Source organism: Bos indicus, chromosome 3 (assembly GCF_029378745.1).
Source record: "Bos indicus isolate NIAB-ARS_2022 breed Sahiwal x Tharparkar chromosome 3, NIAB-ARS_B.indTharparkar_mat_pri_1.0, whole genome shotgun sequence".
In the NCBI taxonomy this organism is placed as follows: domain Eukaryota; kingdom Metazoa; phylum Chordata; class Mammalia; order Artiodactyla; family Bovidae; genus Bos; species Bos indicus.
In genome coordinates this window covers 15,026,256-15,045,257 of record NC_091762.1, presented here as the reverse complement: position 1 = coordinate 15,045,257, position 19,002 = coordinate 15,026,256, and the positions used below count along the sequence as shown (strand labels likewise).

Here is a 19,002-nt window from a genome sequence, read left to right as displayed (position 1 = left end):
ACATTTTTAAATGATAAAACTAACATCATAAGCATATTATAAAAACATTGGAAAATAGAGAAGAGGGGAAAAAGTCAAGATTCCAAAACCTTAACAATCCTTTTGTCATTTAATCTTATTTCTTGTGCATTTTCTTCCCTGTGTACATTATTCAGGATCGTATTAGAAAATACATAAAGTATATGTTCATAGGAACCAGAAAAAAATTCACCCACAGGCAAACAGTACTAATTTTGGCACATGTCCTTCCCATTTAACAACCTTATAATTCAAATCATGCTATGTAATTTTGTATATTACTTTTTTCTAACGTGATGATGTAATAACAATGATAGTAAGATTATCTTGGCACTCAAGATATTTTTGGCTTTAATTAACAGGAAACCCAATTCAAACTGGCTTAAACATTAAGGAAATGGGTCAGTTCACCTAACTGGAAGTCCAAAGGCAAGTCAAGCTTCAGAGTTGACACAATAAAGTCACCAATACTATGAGGGGCCCAGGTTCTTTCTGAGGGCCATTCTGATATTCAGTGCTAGTTTAAGGCATAAAATCATTAGTAAGGCTTTTATAATGTTTATAGAAGCACTTTCAGGAGATCGCCTTGGGACCTCTCCTAGAAAAATAAGGTCAATCATTCACAGAAGCCTGTAGCTATTCTTTCCTCTTATCTTGGTGGTCCAAAGTGTATCACCTGGTCATTTCTGAACCAATCACAAGCAAAGACAATGGGATTATCTTCAGACCATTTAGTACTGCCCTGGAACTGAGTATGGAAGATGGGTAGATTCTTGAGTAAAATGTCATTTCCTTTGGAAGAAGGAATTGCTACTGGGTGGGCAATGAATAAAGAACATCGCATAGTTTGGTTTTGGCCACACTGTGCAGCTTGTGGGATCTTAGTTCCCTGATCCAGGGATTGAATGCAGGCTCCGCAGTGAAAGAACAGAATCCTAACCACTGGACCACCCAGGAATTCCTACATAGGTTCCTATAGTACCTTTCATTCCAAGGTATTTTATCCTATGATCTTATAACAAACTCTTGGATAAGAGTTCCTAACCTACCATGTGCCTCACCTTCTAATCTCATTCATTCCCTATAGCTAGCGGTTTGAAAAGACGAACAGCCTAGTGCTGGAAGTCCTCTTTAAGTAATTCAAGAGTAACATAAGTTTTAGCCATGGGGCATAATTTTTCGGAAAACTGAAAACATATCTATTCTTATTCAGTGTAACTTTTACAAGATAGTGAACTGGAGAGTATCTCATTTGCCAAATACCATATTAGGTCAAACACACCTTCTGAACACCTGGAAGAATTGCTCAAAACTCTGCTTGGTATTCAAGAACAAACTCTTGGAGGGGGTCTTAAGGCTCAGCAGGCCCAGGAATAGATGTATTAACAGATAAATCGATAAGAGCCCGGTAATTCATTAGCTGCTTTTGTGTTCAGTTCTGGGGAGCTGAGCTGGTAATTCACCTCAAGTGTTCTGGTAAACCTCAATCTAATTGGAAAGCTCTGACAAGGCCATAAGAAGGGTCTCATTTTCTTTTAATAGCAAAAAAAGCTAACATGATCAAATGCTTATCAATGCTGGGCACCGTTTTAAGCACTTTACACATTTAAAACTCAATCCTTCCAACAACCCTGTTGGATATGTGCTACTATCGTCCCCATTTAACAACTTTACCAGTGGCTTACGCCATTCATAAGCCATGCATCCTGGATTCGCCCTGTGGACCTCTGACCCCAGAATCTCTTTCTTCCACTATCAGTACTGGTAGAGACTTCAAAGAAAGATGCAAACAGAGGCTACGGGAACTGATACAAATTAGAATGTGCTCATACTTTTTTAAAAAACATATTTGTGCCAGGTTTTAGTTGCAGTATGTGGGATCTAGGACACTGACCAGGGATCGAACCCGAGTCCCCTGAATTCACAGCATGGAGCCTCAGCCACTGGCCCACCAGGGAAGTCGCTGTGCTCATTCATGCTCTTGATGCCAATGTCCTCAAGAATGTTTTAGGATTTCTCTCGTAGTCAAGTGATTAAGATTCCCAGCTTTCACTGCAAAGAGTGTGGGTTCAATCTGTGCTAGAGGAACTAAGATCCCACATGCTGTGCAGCACAGCCAAAAAGTAAAAACACTGTAGTTTTTTTAAGTGTTTTGGAGAGTTGCTGCTGCTGCTGCTAAGTCACTTCAGTCGTGTCCAACTCTGTGCGACCCCATAGACGGCACCCACCAGGCTCCCCCGTCCCTGGGATTCTCCAGGCAAGAACACTGGAGTGGGTTGCCATTTCCTTCTCCAATGCATGAAAGTGAAAAGTGAAAGTGAAGTCGCTCAGTTGTGTCCGACTCTTAGCGACCCCATGGACTGCAGCCTACCAGGCTCCTCCATCCATGGGATTTTCCAGGCAAGAGTACTGGAGTGGGGTGCCATTGCCTTCTCCGTTTAGAGGGTTGCTTATCTGTTATTGTATGAAACTGGACATTTTTATGATTTACATTCAGTCACACCAAATCAGTCTATTTTTAGGCATTTTCCAAGTTAATATTTAAACGTTATTGTTCACCAAGGGGTTGAAATACTGCTTGTTCTTCACCTCTTTTCACTCTCTGTCTCACTTATCCTGCCAACTATGCCGATTGTCTCACTGTATTTCACTGTGCACAGTGTTCATTGAACCCAGGGTAGGTAAGCTAGAGCAGAGAAGATGGAAGAAAGTGCAAGGAGCTGTAAGACCTGCGAACATGTTTATTCTGTCCTGACTGGCACAGCAGCCATAGCAGCAGACACCCTGTATTCTCTCTTCCGGTGGCTGACCCAGCAGACACAGCTGAAGGGCAGCCTCTCCGCCATAATGCAGCTATAATGCAGCCCTGAGGGCGAGTCAGGTGAAGCTTATATATGCTTACAGAACAAGCGTAGCCTGTGGCCAAGCCAGCACCTTGTGATGTGCGTGCGCAGTGCTGTAAGTGATCTCAGCTGTTACATAATCATTATTTACAAAACGTGGGGCAAGAGCGAGAGGGCGTGGGGCGAGAGAGCCTGACCACCGCCGTCTTGGCTAATTTGCTCTTTCCCTACACTCTCCCACTCTTTGATCAAATCTCAGAGGAGATTCCACATTTTAGAACTGGAGGTGCCCAAAGAACAGAACTGAGACTCCAAGAGCTGTATGCAGTAAAGATTTGTCCAATAAAGGTAGACAGGCAGTGAACAAAATATTGTCTAGGAGGCAGACACAAAGCCCTTGCTTCTTCCTCCTATTTACTGAGTTAGAGTTTCAAGAGAAGTTTGGTCTAGAGTTGTTTTTGTGACAGTTTTTTTTTTTTTTTTTTTGTGATGGTTGTGGTGGTAAATGTATTTTAGCTGCAACCAGAACCACATACTCTCTTGAGGAGTCTAAGGATATGAAAATAAGAGCAGCCTCAGTGTTCTGGGTGGGACTGTGCAAGATATTTCTGACTAAATTGTATGTGCATGTGTGTCTTCCACAGAGGCCAGCAGAAATTTTTATGTTGGATTACATTGTATTTGAGCACATATTTGGGCTCACCTTCATATATACTGTAAGTTTCTCTGCCTCCAGGACTTTACCTACACACTCCTCTGCAAGGAAAATTAGAGACGCATCTGGTGGGGATATTTCTGGGAGCTGAAGACTTTCTCCTGGCTCAGAGCAAACTGTAATAAACCTAGCAATAACCAGCTCTGGGAAGGGCAGGAAATGACACATGTCCCCACCCCAGCAGCTTTTGTTCAAAAAACTGGGTGACTTAATGATATAATCATGTGTGCTGCAGAATGTACACACTGAACCAAAAGCTGCTCATCGTATTTTCTCTTTTTAAAGCAAGGACTATTAGACAAAGCTAAAATATTTCAGTAATTTTTTTCCCAGGTCAACTCATATTTGAAAGTTGGTCAGAGATTTCAAAATAACCTGAACATTAGGACCTAACAGTCCTTTGTGCTCTCCAGTGGTCTCCTTCATAACAAGGTATGAGTTTATTTTTCTTGCTTGTCCCCACAGCCAAAGCCCTTGTTTGCTTACTCATTAACTATTACAGCAGCCTTCTTGTTGCTTACTCCCAGCTGCTCCCCATCCCCACACCGTTCTGTTGTTACATATAGAGCCACAATTTTCCACACCTGTTAACTACAACCTATGATCTCCCAAGTGATCTCCCAAGACACTTGGACATCATCCAGTTCAGTGATCCCTAACCCAGGAACGGCTGAATGGCTAGGTAATTGCAATCAGAATCACCTGGGAGGGTTTTGTTTTAACCCTATCAGGTCCTATCAGAAAGCTATGAAGTTGAAATCTCCAGAGGCTAAAGTGAGAAAATGAGAAACAATAAATAAAACAGCTCTCCAGTTGTTTCTTTTCTTTTTAAAATACTTTTATTTATTTTTTGGCTGTGCTGAGTCTTCACTGCTGTGCAGGCTTTTCTCTAGTTGCAAGGAGTAGGGGCTACTCTCTAGTTTTGGAGCTCGGCCTTCTCATTGTGTTGGCATCTCTTTTTGCTGAGCACAGGCTCTAGGCTGCATGGGCTTCAGCAGTTGCAGCACGTGGGCTCAGTAGTTGCAGTTCCCGGGCTCTAGAGTACAGGCTCAATAGTTGTGGCATATGGGAGTTTCTCTCCGGCACGCAGGATCTTCCCAGGTCAGAGATTGAACGCGAATCTCCTGCATTGGCAGACGGGTTCTTTACCACGGAGCCACCAGGGAAGCCCTCCATTGTTTCTGACCCTGAATAAACAGATATTTGAAAATCATGCACCCTTGAGACTAGGCTCCACATTTTTCCACCCTGCCCTATGGGCTCTTGCTATACCCCACCTCTTACTGTTTAACCCCAAGCTTGCTTTGTTATCCTCATTCCATGTACTACACTGTGGTCTTGACTTTTCTAGTTTCGAATCCTGCATCGAAGTTGTCCTACAGACACAACTCAACTTTTTGTCCCAAGTCACACTTTTCCTCCTTTGGAGTAATCTTCATGGCCTAATTCCACCTACCAATTCAATCCTAGATCTTGCAATTTTTAAAAATTAGTTTACTGTTCTGTTCTTTTTTTGGAGCTGTGCTGCATGGCTTGTGGGATCTTAGTTCCCAAATCAGGGAATGAATCCGAGGCCTCGGCAGTGACAGCACAATCACTGGATTGCCAGGGAATTCTGTTTTTATGTTTCCTACGGATTGCTTTGTCTTCCCTACCAAATGTAAACTGCTGGGAATAGAAACTTTGTGTTAGGAGTCTTTAGTTAGGTTAACTAACTTACTTTAGCCTAAGGAAGATGGCCACACTCAGGTCTGACTAGAAATAGGTCTGCAAGCCTCTATAGATGGGTTGATTCCCTTATGCTTTCTGATCACATTTTCCTAAAGATTAAAATCCATCCTGGTTCCTGCAGGCCTTACTAGGTCCTTCACTTCTAAACAGTGGTGCCAAACAGATGGCAAGTCAATTCAACTCCTCATTAAAGGAGAATGTGCTTTCTGTAGACAAGTGTTAAGGCAGCTCTAGCTTTCTCCATAACCTACTCCAGTACTCTTGCCTGGAAAATCCCATGGACGGAGGAGCCTGGCAGGCTGCAGTCCATAGGGTAGCTAGGAGTCAGACACGACTGAGCGACTTCACTTTCACTTTTCACTTTCATGCATTGGAGAAGGAAATGGCAACCCACTCCAGTTTTCTTGCCTGGAGAATCCCAGGGGCGGGGGAGCCTGGTGGGCTGCCGTCTAGGGGGTCGCACAGAGTCGGACACGACTGAAGCGATTTAGCAGCAGCAGCAGCTTTCTCCAGGGGCTTCCCTGGTGGCTCAGTGGTAAAGAATCCACCACCTGCCAGTGCAGGAGATGCGGGAGATGTGGGTTTGATCCCTGAGTTGGGAAGATCCCCCGGAGAAGGAAATGACAAGCCACTCCAGTATTCTTGCCTGAGAAATCCCATGGACAGAGGAGCCTGGCGGGCTACAGTTCATGGTGTCACAAAGAGTTAGGCAGGACTTAGCAACTAAACAACAATAAGCTTTCTTCATGGGTATGGGTGTAGGCTAGTCAAACATGAGAAGAGCACACCATTGAAACAGTTAACCAATAAAACAGCAAGGAATAGCAAGACTCATTTTCCAACTTTCACTGAAAAAAAACTGAAAACTTCTGAGTAAAATATATAGTTGCTAATTATTCTAATTCATGCTATACCTAATTATTGATGGCCAATACTTAGTGGGGAGAAAGAAAGACAAAATTAATTTGTGCAATGAGAACATTTAGAGATACTTTGAAGATAGGGTGAGTGATATCTTCAGTCATAAATCTAGGATTTCCAACTACTTCCCTGTATGACATTATCGTCTGAGTTTCAGTTCCAGCTGAGCTAATGAAATGTGAGAATAAAGATTTGAAAATAAATTTTAATTTGAAGCTGAACAAATCAACTCCAATGTTTTCAGTATTAAGCCATCTTTTAAAGCCAAGTGTCCTGTCAGTGTTAATAAGGACTTTTAAAAATAAGACTTCAAATTTATCTCATCTTTCTCAAGATTAAGTTTGGAAAAAGTGCAACGTGGCCAATCATTTTTCAATGGCATACTAAGCTTGTATAAGCAATTTCTTCTTAAATAAGTAATAAATACCAGGAATAAGGAATTTCAGAAATTATACCTGATGTTATCTCATTATTCTATTCTGGTCAAATGCAATCTCTCCTCAATCTGTCTCCTCTTCCATTCACTTTTTTAACTTGGCAGCACTGGGTCTTAGCTGAGGCATGCAGGATCTTTAGTTGCAGCGTGTGAGATCTAGTTCCCTGAACAGTAGTCTCGTATATTTTAGCCACTGGAGCACCAGGGAAGTCCTTCTCATTTATTTTTTTAAAAATTTGGCCATGCTGGGTTTTTTTTGCAGCTCACAGGTTTTCTCCAGTTGCAGTGAGCAGGGGCTACTCATTGCAGTGGCTTCTTATTGTGCAGCACGGGCTCTAGGGCCCACCAGCTCAATAGTTGTAGCACACGGGCTTAGTTGCCCACAGCGTGTTGAACCTTCCCAGAGCAAGGATGGAACCCATGCCCCCTACCTTGGCAGGCAGATTCCTAACCACTGGACCACCAGGGAAATCCCAGTCTTGCGTCTCTGTTGTGGCACGTGGGCTTCTTCAATTGTAGCACAGTCTTAGTTGCCCCATGGCAATGTGGGATCTTAGTTCCCTGAGCAAGGATCAAACCCGGTTACCCTGCATCAGGGGCAGATCCTTAACCACTTGATCACCAGGGAAGACCCCTCCACCTTAGAGAGTCAACTCCACTGATCTGCCAGGCCATTGTAAATCCTTCCTTTGAATCCTTGTTAACACTCCCACTTTGAAGCATGTAATCTATTAAAGATTGATCTCTAGTTGTTTTGTATATGCAAATTTTATCAAGGCTACAGAGCCGGGAGCTTTTTAGTCCTCTGACTGTATCAGAAACCCTCACACCTCTAAGCAAACAGGGCTTAGTGCATATAACTGTCCATAAATATTTCAACTGTACTTCCACTGCCTATCCTAAGCGGTTACATTAGAATATGGAATGCTCCTCTTCCATCACCCGTTTAATAGTGGACACTCTGATAGTTACTGACCTACTCAATAAGTGTTAAATGAGGACACAAAATATATTTCTCTAATGTCTAAACTGGGCTTCCCTGGTGGCTCAGACAGTAAAGAATCTTCCTGCAATGCAGGAGACTCAGGTTTGATCCCTGGGTCAGGAAGATCCCCTGGAGAAGGGAATGGCTACCTACTCCAGTATTCTTCCCTGGAAAAATCCAAGGACAGAGGAGCCTGGTGGGCTACAGTCCATGGGGTCACAAAGTCGAACAAGACTGAGCAACTAACACTTTCACTTTTTCAGTGTCTAAATTAAGTCCTCTCTACCAACACTGATGCCTATTTAGAGTAGTGGAGATAAAAGCAATGACCTTCACATAAAAGATTATTCCTCATTCTCACATTTAGCTTATATACTTGAAACAACTTGAATTAACCCTTGATCAAGTGGCAAATGCAGTACTACTTTAAACATGCTTTTTTCTGTCTTCTCACTGAAGAGGTAAGCTCTTTTTTAAACAAAATTTTGCCTCATCCCTCTGCCTCTTCCCAGAGATGCTGGGGTCTCAAGAGGGTCCCTCAGGCACCTGGAGGCAGCAGTTCACTCTGCACCCCACTTTCTCCAATGGCATGGCCAAATACCAAGTGTCATTGGTCTACCTGCTCCAGGATGGGGACAGTGTTTGAGGTCAGGAATCAGAGCCAGGAGGTGCCTGGAACTGGGACCTCAGCTCACTGAGACAAGGCCGTTAGACGCAGCACCTCCACCTCCCTCCTTGCCCCTCAAGCTTTGTGAGCACCGAGGTAATCTCTTTGCATGAAGGGGCATTCCATGGCATGCTCCTGAGTACTTGACACAGCTGTTCTGTACATGGTAGACACTCAAAACTTTTTTCAGTCAATATTTTCCAGAATATAAAATCTCACAGTATTTTTTTCTTAAAATGACCTCTGTATACCAATTCCAAACATTTCTACCCACACATATGTAAATAAAGGAAAGGCCCAATAAGTTGTTTAAAAGTTTTGTATTGTGTCATACAAACTGTCTTCAAAAACAAGTGCATAAGTGAAAATTTTTTCTTCCCTTTGCTCCCCAAACATTACAGTAGACCAATTCTTGCTAATAGATCACAAAGGTAAAACATTATGTCCCCTTTTGAATTCTAAACAGTTAATTCTAGACACCAGCTTCCAAATTTTGTAATTTACCAATCTGGTATGGACATAAACAGTTCCAGTGCTTTTCAACTTATCTATCCCTGAATTTTTCTCTCTTCAAAGTTCCAGGCAGTAATTGATTTTAATGCCCTCAAATTAGATAAAGCTGACTATTTAGAGCTTATAAATTATTTACACTATATAATCACTAACAATAGAACTATGACCTACACATTACACCCCTCTAACTACTTAGCACCATGAACAGAATTCTCAATACTAATTGATGGGCTAATTATTCCAATGATCAAATATATGACACTGATAGTCTTAAAAACACTCATTTGTTATTTTTCTTATCTACAATAGAAATTCCTTCCTGTCTTAAAGATTTTTTTTCTGGCAATATTCTCTGCTGCCTTGACTGTCCTGAACTTCTTGCTTGCTGCTAATAACAATTCCCTAAGTCATTAGTAATGAGAAGCTAAGGCAGTAAACCCAACAGGCTCTAAGCCAGTTTAAACGTGGTGAAACACTACTCATAGAATTGCACTGTACTTATCTTCTGCCGTGGTTCTCCAAAGTGCTATGATTCCATTAAGATATTTGTCCTGCATAGATTCAAATTCTGTGTCTTTCACTTTTGGATGGCTTGAGTACCATAAAACATGATTTATTTGGTCGCAAAAACATCTCCAGGAGTTTCAAAAGGGATCACTGCTCAGCTAAAAAAGTTACAATCATCACTTTTCTTTAAACCCAGAACATATACCACTGATTGGAAGGAAAAACCCCATCCTTCTGTTGGTAATAAAAGTGGAAAACAGTAAGTTGAGCTGTGTACTTTTTAAAAGGTGCTACACAAAGTCATGTTCTGAAAGTGGTCACAAACACTGCTTCAGTGACATTTAACGTTCAACATCTGCTACATTACTCTTAGCACTTTTGGACTTAATCTCCACACATAACAAGTTCAGGTATCAAAATAATCCTGGTTCTAAAAGAAAGAGCTCACCACCAATATTTAAAGCTGATTCTTCCCAAGAAGATAGGATAGTTTTTCCACTATGCAGTTATCAAAGTGGTATTCTCTTAGGCTAAGCTTTGTCAAGGCTCAGACAAAACCCTGAGGGGTACTTAGCAAGGTCTTATAACGAAACCTTCAATGAGAAACTCAACACATGGGAATTTTAAAGCTTCAAGATTGGCTCATTAAACAGAAATGCCACAGGCTTTCTTAGAACACTGAGTCTAGTGATTGTCTATGTCAAGGAGGCACATACACAATTTTACTAACTCCTGATTAGTCTCTTCTGTATGGAAAATGCAGTCAGTCTGACGAAGGGCCTATAAAACATTCTGCCAGGCTTAGCTCTTCTAGAGAGCATGGAGAAGTGAGGGGAAAGCACTAGGAAGCAACTAATGTAAGTGTACTGGTGAGTGCATCTCTGGGGAAAAAAATAAACCTGTACAAGGCAATGGCTATCCCAACCAAGGATTTAGATTAAACAAGAGTTTAGTAATCTAGTAATGGTTTCCAAAGTGTTTACCTTTGAAGGTAAAGAAAGGTATAACCCTGAAAGAAACAGTAAGATAACACTGTAGGATAAAGAAAGCTTCATTACATTTTACTTGTTTGTTCTCATTCATCCCAGTGAATTTGGGTCAAATGTGTACTTAGAAAAGACAGGCTCCTCTGGGGAGCACTGTTCTGATCCTACCTTTTTCTAGCAAGTTCCTGCAAAAACATACAGCCTGATTTCCCCATTCTCATCACTATCTGCAAGAGGAGTCAGTTCCATAGCTATCGGCTGAACTTTAGCACTGATCTCTGTAGAACTGATTTCCCGATATGATTTTTGTTCTGTCTCCAGGAAGCACAGCATGAATAGAAAAGACAGAAGTCCTTCCCAGGAAATTGCAGTTGGGACTGCAAGAGAGTGCAGAATAGTGCATGGCAAAAAATTCCTCTTGTGAGCTTAGTCAAACACATATGGTATGCATATTCCCCTGGGCATAAAAAACTTACATTAATTAATGTCAGCAACAGAATCCAAAACATTGGTAGATCAAATTCTAATGTGGCAAATTAAAAAGTAGACAGTGCTCCACTGGGTTAATAAAATCAGAATTAGCTAAGAGACAATCCTTTAAATACCACATCATTGAAATCTCCTAGTGGGCATGTCCCCTTCATCAGTTACTTTTAAAATAACAGTCATAACAGGAGAAAGAACAAGCATCACGCTCACTAATGCAGATTACTGGACTGCTCTGATTAAGCACTGCAGTTCACAGATAAACATTTTACATCTTTCCTTCAAGTTACTGAATCTTTCTTCTTCCGGAATGGTGATTTTAGCCTCTTCCATACACTGTTTTTGGGCTTAGATTTTTTCTCCATGGCCAGTACTGCCTCCTTTTCTTTCCTACGAATCTCCCGGACAAGGGCATGGAATACATCATCGATGTAGTAGCGGTATGCAGCAGATGTCTCAAAAAAGGGGCAGCTGAATTCTCGGGCCAAAGCCAATCCTTCTTCCTTGGTGACCTTTAAAAATGTAAACAAGAGAAAACTTATAGTGGTAATAGCATAGTGGAATTTTAGCTGAGCTATTTTAAATCCTAAAAGACAATATTGTTAAAGTGCTGCACTCATATGTCAACAAATCTGGAAAACTCAGCAGTGGCCACTGGACTGGAAAAGGTCAGTTTTCATTCCAATCCCAAAGAAAGGAAGTGACAAAGAATGTTCAAACTACTGTACAATTGTGCACATGTCACATGCTAGCAAGGTAATGCTTAAAATCCTTCAAGCTAGGCTTCAGCAGTACGTGAATCAAGAACTTCCAGGTGTACAAGCTGGATTTAGAAAAGGTAGAGGAACCAGAGATCAAATTGCCAACATCTGTTAGACCATAAAAAAAGCAACTGAGTTCCAGAAAAACTGCTTCATTGACCACGCTAAAGCCTTTTTGACTCTGTGGATCACAACAAACTGTGGAAAATTCTTAAAGAGACAGGAAAGCAGACCACCTTACCTATCGCCTGAGAAACCTGTACGCAGATCAAGAAGCAACAGTTAGGACCTTACATGGAACAACGGACTGGTTCAAAATTGGGAAAGAAGTATGACAAGGCTGTATACTGTCACACTATTTATTTAACTTATATGTGGAGCACATCAGCGAAATGCCAAACTGGATGAAGCACAAGCTGGAATCAAGACTGCCGGAAAAATATCAACAACCTCAGATATGCAAATGATACCACTCTAATGGCAGAAAGTGAAGAGGAACTAAAGAGCCTCTTGAGGAAAGTCAAAGAGGAGAGAGAAAAAGCTGGCTTAAAACTTAACATTCAAAAAACTAAGATCATGGCATTTGGTTCTATCACTTCATGGGAAATAGATGGGGAAAAAGTGGAAACAGTGACAGATTTTATTTTTTGGGTTCCAAATTCACAGCAGACAGTGACTTTAGTCATGAAATTAAAAGATGCTTGCTCCTCAGAAGGAAAGTTACGACAAGGCTAGCCAGCATATTAAAAAGCACAGACATTACTTTGCCAACAAAAGTCTATATAGTCAAAGCTATGGTTTTTCTAGCAGTCATGTATGGATGTGAGAGCTGGACCATAAAGAAGGCTGGGTGCTGAAGAATTGATGCTTTCTAGCTGTGGTGCTGGAGAAGACTCTTGAGAGTTCCTTGGATAGCAAGGAGATCAAACCAGTCAATCCTAAAGGAAATCAACCCTGTATATTCACTGGAAAAGACCCTGATGCTGGGAAAGATTGAGGGCAGGAGGAAAAGGGATGACAGAGGATGAGATGGTTGGATGGCATCACTGAAACTCGGTGGTTCGATGAGTTTGAGCAAACTGGGAGATAGTGAAGGACAGGGAAGCCTGGTGTGCTGCAGTTCACGGGACCGCAGTGTCAGACAAAACTCAGCGACTGAACAACAACAGTAGAAAATAATTACAACTGCCGCCCCAAAGTGAAGGTAACAGGAAGAGACCTCTCCAACTCCGGAGATGAACAAGCAGAGCACAGTGATATTTGTATTGTTGAGAGGCTGGATTATTTCACTTCTAAGACTCCTTCCATCTTCAAATTATGTGATTCTATTTCTAGTCTATTTTAAAGGTAACTTTTTGGAACAGGGAATATTTATAGATGTCAAATATACAATCTTAATTTCCTCATACATTTCAAGAAAGTAAATCACAAGGCAATGAGAAGTTATACTTAAGCTACAATACTGAAAACCATAAGAACCTGAAATCAACATATCAAATTATGAATATAACATAATTTCTCCTACTTTTGGACATTTAGCCTTTTTCCAATTTTTTGCTGCCATTAATAGCCTAGCAACAAATATTTTATATATAAATCCCTGAATAGATTATTCTGAAGAGGAAGCAACCAAGAAACATCACGAACTTAACTATCCAATTACTTCTAAAAATTTTGTACCATTCATTGCCTTCACTAGTGCTGATAAATATGCCCCTTTCACTACACCTTCATCTCTATACCAAAAAGCAAAATTTTAAACACTGCTGCTAATTTGAAGGGTATCACTCATTCTAAAATCCTCCACAATTTCTCTTATTCTTCCTTTACTGGGATCATAATCCTCACCATCAGGAAGTATACTTTGAAGCCGAAGTTTCTCTCTTTGCAACATAAAGAGACTTATTTCTGAGGTTTTAGGAAATGAAAATCCCATGATACCTCCATCTGTGCTTATGCTCACTTGTGTCTCTTTTCAACCCTTTGGACTATAGCCTGCTAGGCTCCTCTGTCCATGGAATTTTCCAGGCAAGAACACTCAAGTGGGTAGCCATGTCCTCCTCCAGGAGATCTCCCCAACCCACGGATCGAACTCACGTTTCCTGTGTCTCCTGCATTGCAGGTGGGTTCTTTACTGGCTGAGCCATCAGGGTAGTCCATGATGCCTCACTTAAAGTGTATCCTATTTGTCATCTGATTTGTGACCTGCGGATTTTGTCCTGTAAACTGATTCCTACAATCCAGACTTTACCCAAAATAATAGCAAGATATAGGGACATTTTCCAGGCTGGGGAGAAGCTAATTTTAAATTTTCATTTTAAGGCACAGAAATGTATAAACCAAGAAACACAAATGACTAATCTCACACAATTACATATAGCATTTTCTAGTCTATCCTCACCTGTCTTAGCTGCTTTAGGTCAGACTTGTTTCCCACAAGAACCACAGGAGTATCATCAGTACGTCGAACTCGATAAATAAGCTGTTTAAACTCCCGAACTTCATGGAAACTTCGACGATCGGTAATGGAGTAACAGATGATAAACCCTTCTCCTGCCCTCATATACTGATCCCGCATGGCTGTAAACTCTGCCTAGAGGGAAACAAGGGTCATTAGTGTACTGATACAAGCTAAAACCATACATACTTTAGCTATTTAGTACAAAGAGAGATGCTTGTTACCTGCTGTCCTGAGTCAGAGTGCATGAAAAATTAAAAGAAATGAACCAGTGATCTTCTCTGCTTAAGTCTTTCCCTCCCCTTTACTAGCATGAAAAGGCCTTTACTCATAGCATTTTGAGATTTAATACCTGTCCAGCTGTATCCAAAATGTCCAGATTGGCAGGCTCATCATCAATACGGATCCGGATTTTATAAGCATCTTCTACAGGAGGGAAGAGAGGCAGTACTATCAACTCATAAATGCAGGAATATGCAAACTTATTCTGAAATTCATCTTACGGAGAAGATGATTACACATAAGTTTCTTTAAGTGCCCAGATGTTCAAAGAAGCCCCTAAATCCATTCAGATATGTAAATTGGGTCTTCAACTAATTTTTTTCTTCCACATAAGCCATGACCTAAGTTTATTCATATCTTAAACTTCTCAGACTTCACCTACAATTCTAAACTAAAAAAGAGCTCAGAGATTTATCTTTTTGAAAAGTGTTAGGCCATAAAACTTCACCATTTAATAAACAGTTATTAAACACTAAGCATTATATTAAGTGATTTATATATATTAACTCATTCAATAGTGACAATAATTCAGTGAGGTGGTATTAACTCCATTTTACAGATTAAAAAAAAAACCTAAATGGTACAAAGTTCATTAAAGCTTTATTTATAGTTCCTCCTCATTTTTAATACAGGAAAAAGAAATATCAGAGTCTCCTAGAGAATCCATATAGTCAAAATGTCTCCTTTATGAGAGCTATTTCTTTATGTATATTATTATGGTAATTTTGGAAAAAAAGCCTCACTATTTCCACCATTCAAACATTTGCTCCTTACACCCTGATGTATTTCCTTCAAACAGTTTTTCTTGAAACCCTGCTTCTGACTCTTCCTCAAAGATGAAGGGCCTACTAAACCAATGATTTTCAAACTACAGGTCATGCACCCATCAGTATTTGTGAGTTGTGGATGAATTTAATGGGTTAGGACCAGCATTCAAATAAACAAGGAGATATCTAAAATGAAAGAGGAAATACAAAAGTGCAACATAAGTAGTGAGGTAAATAGAGTTTCATGGTATTTTAATTACATATACATATATACAAATGTATACTTATATGTGCATGTTACAATATAAAGATTTTCTTCTTAGATTTAGCAGCCAAAGTTTGTGACAAACTTGCACTAAATTCGAAACTAAATGAGAGGCTTCTCCCATGGGATTTTCCAGGCAAGAGTACTAGAGTGGGTTGCCATTTCCTTCCCCAGGGGATCTTCCTGACCCAGGGATCGAACCCAGGTCTCCTGCATCGCAAGCATACGCTTTACCCTCTGAGCCACCAGGGAAGCACAAATGAGAGCAGACACCCATATCTTTTTGCTCACTACTGTAACCCCAGGGCCTAACACAGTGCTTGGCACATAACTCAATAGGTAAAAGTATCTGTTGTTGAATCAGATGATATTGTCAGAAGAGCAGCTGAGTGGGGGGGAGGGGAACTTTTTCAGGGGACAAGTTTTTAGTTTAGTTTTTTTTTTTTTGGGGGGGGGGGTCCACCATGCTGCTTGCAGGATCTTAGCTCCCTGACCAGAGTTGGAACTTGTGCCCCCTCGAATGGAAACAGTCTTAACCACTGGACTGCACCGTCAGGAAAGTCCCAGGAAAAGATAATTCTAAGTAAATTATACTAAGCCCTAAATTAATTTTGTTTCTAAAATTCCCACCACTGTGTGAATTTGTGAACAATGTTCTAAATTTAATATAGTACATGAAAAAAATAAGAACTGTTTCTATTTTCCCCAAGCCACAAAAGCACCTACTATATAAAATGACCACATCCAAAGATGGGTTAGCACAGAACACTCATTAGCTTGACCCAATGGAAATTCTCCCGAGACCCGACACAGTGTCACCTCCTGAAAACATAACTAATACAGCCGGCCTTCTGTGCCTCCCCATTCCCATCACAAGTTTTCTATAATCCTGGGATATAATTCCTAAAAATCAAACCTGTCTCCTTATGGTTCAGGAATAACAGTAATGTACTTAGTGTTTACAGAGAATAGCAATTTTAAAAAAATTACTTTCTACTCTCTGTTTTACTAACAACTGAGCATTAAGGACTGTGAAAGACAAGAAAGACCTTGCTATGTAATGAACTTGAGGTATAAGGAAGTAAATGACGCGCTTCTCGTGGAACAAGTAAGTCCAGGCTCTGGATGTCTGGGTTGTAAAGAGTTCAGCAGGCTGGCTCTACTTGTTTTTCTGCTTCCTTTTGTGGAAGTTCAAACCAGCTGACTCATAGTTACAGAGTCAGTCTCAAATCAGACCCTTAGAAAAATGATAGCAAAAGGCTTCTGTTAAGTGGCCCTTAAGTTTTTCCTTTAACCTGGCAACATGGTATACCACCCATAAAAATATAACAAAGTGTCCCATTAATGTTCAATAAAAGACAGACTAAGATGGCTGATGTACATAAAGACTTAAGCTAGGAAAAAAGCTTAAGCTTTTGCTTAGCAATCACTATGATAGGCTTATTAAATAAGTCTGTTTAGGCACCAACAAAGGATCAAAATATAAATGGTTTAAAACTGTTTCAAAAACTGACACAAAGAAACTTTTATGAAAAAAAAAAAAAAAGAAACTTTTATGAGGTTTATTTGTAAAACATAAGTGATACTCTGACTTACCAATGGTAGGATCATGATCTTCTGGAAATCGGTGGCTGATGAACTGCATGGTCATGGCTTTAAAACAAGAAATGAAAGGTAAAATCCACACAAAGATGACCCATGGAAAGAACTGTTAAGTATCAATACTGCATGCTAGCCAGTCTCCCAGTTGATTTGGGTGGAAGGCATTTGTTGTAAGCATTTTTCATTCTTATTTCTTGTTAAGATGGAAGAAAAACGTCACCTACCACTTTTCCCTACACCACCAGCACCCAGCATCACTAGTTTATATTCCCGAGACAGCCCTGCAGGGCTGCTACAGCTACCAATTGGGCGAGTCCCAGAATCCATTGTCCTCTTGGAGAATCCCGGGCTACCCCGAGGAAAAGGCACCTAGAATAAAAGAAAATATTTAATCCAGGATGGAGGCACCCGTGACGACAGTCCTAGTCAGCGCCCTGCTTTCCCATACGCTGGCCTATGACTCCTGCTCCCTTTCTGGCGGCCGTAGAAGAAATCCTCACCATCACCTTCCCTCCCCGACAGTTCAGTCTTATGACTTATCACAGGTTTCCCGAATTATTACATTTTCCAGAAAGTCTAGAGACAAAGAAATCTTCAAACCGGGACACAGCAGGAAGGAGCCCAGTGAGAAGGCGGAGGTTTGAGGACCAAAGGAACACCTCCCCTTAGGCCGCAAGGGTCCTCTCCAGACAGCGGTACCCGGAGGTTCCGCCCCCTCCCCATTCCTCTCTGCGGCCCCCTCCCCCGGCTGCATCTCCGGCCCTCCTTCAGGCCCTCCACCCTTCCGTTTCAGGAGCCAGCCTTCTCCTGCTGCTCTTACCGGTCGGAACTTGAAGGTCTCGGCCGGTCTGATCACCTACTTCGTCCTCCTCACCCGCGCCGAGGATCCGACACTGACCTGTGACCCCTCCCGCAGCCGGGAAAGATGGCGCCACCAGCGCCCGCGTCCCGACTGGAGGGGCGGGGCGGGCCCCGTGACGCCCGCAGCTGGCCACACCCCCTCCGGGGAGGGCCATCGTCCCTCCAGGTCCTCAAACCCAGTTCCGCGCCTCACTGCTGAGGGCCCAAGCCCACAAAGGCGTTAACACAATTAACTTACCCAGTACTGTATATAAAAAAATTTAGCCAAATATAATGGGTAAACAAAGGAAACGAGCACCCACCAATCCTCCCCAAAAGAGGACCAAGATCAAGTTTAAGGCTTAACAGCAGAAAAAGAAAACTTTCCCCAAATGGACAAGAGCAATGAATTGGGCTCTTAAATGACTTGAGACAATCAGGTCTCAAAGACAACTAGTTAGACTAATCAGATTTCTGCACATATTTTAAGCAAATGTTAAGTGAAATATTTATAATTTAAAAAAAATTTTTAAGGAATATAATGCCTTCCCACAGGAAATGATAATCCAAGAGTTTTCAGGTGGCCTTAAATACAGCACAGATGAAGGAGTTATCAACTATATTCACCTGTAGGTAGCACAAATAACTACACTGGGGAATTTTTCTATTGCAACTTTTGCACCCTTCCTTCTTTTTGAAGCAGATTTTTCCAAGAATAATTTGTATTTCCTTTAAAAATGCTTCCTTCACTCAGTACCTTTAACCATGTTCAATAAAGGAGGACAACAATATGAAAGTGAAAAATATCCATCATAAAAATCCTGTTTTCATTTGAATTTTTAAGGGTTTACTTTGTACAGTCATAAAACTTTTGGAACTACATGCAAATTTTTGGGTCTAAGTATGTATTTTTCTGATGGAGCTATAATAGCATTATGTTGGGACTTCCCTGGTGGCTCAGACGGTAAACAATCTGCCTGCAATGAGGGAAACCCAGGTTCAATCCCTGGGTTAAGAAGATCCCCTGGAGAGGGGAATGGCTACCCACTCCAGTATTCTTGCCTGGAGAATTCCATGGATATAGGAACCTGGCAGGCTACAGCCCACAGGGTTGCAAAAAGTCAGACACCACTGAGCGGCTAAAACACATGAGTAAAAAAGGTTATGAATTTTCACATATGGATGGGTTGTGGAATAAAGAACAAAGAAACCACAAGCA

At 41.1% G+C, this 19,002-nt stretch overlaps 1 protein-coding gene across 2 annotated transcripts; it reads right to left on the bottom strand.

Moving 5' to 3' along the window:
• Positions 1-8,621: 8,621 nt before the first annotated feature.
• Positions 8,622-18,863, bottom strand: RIT1 (Ras like without CAAX 1). 2 transcript variants are annotated; one of them, XM_070779531.1, is made up of 6 exons: positions 17,764-18,863; positions 17,168-17,312; positions 16,938-16,994; positions 14,380-14,453; positions 13,971-14,162; positions 8,622-11,320 (listed from the first exon to the last, which is right to left on the bottom strand). In XM_070779531.1, the coding sequence occupies exons 2-6, from the start codon at positions 17,268-17,270 to the stop codon at positions 11,090-11,092; spliced, it is 657 nt and encodes a 218-aa protein (XP_070635632.1). In that variant the 5' UTR covers positions 17,271-17,312; positions 17,764-18,863; the 3' UTR covers positions 8,622-11,089. The 2 variants fall into 2 exon arrangements, with proteins under 2 accessions (XP_070635632.1, XP_019809070.1); XM_019953511.2 differs by lacking the exon at positions 17,764-18,863 and adding an exon at positions 17,506-17,623.
• Between the last annotated feature and the right edge of the window lie 139 nt (positions 18,864-19,002).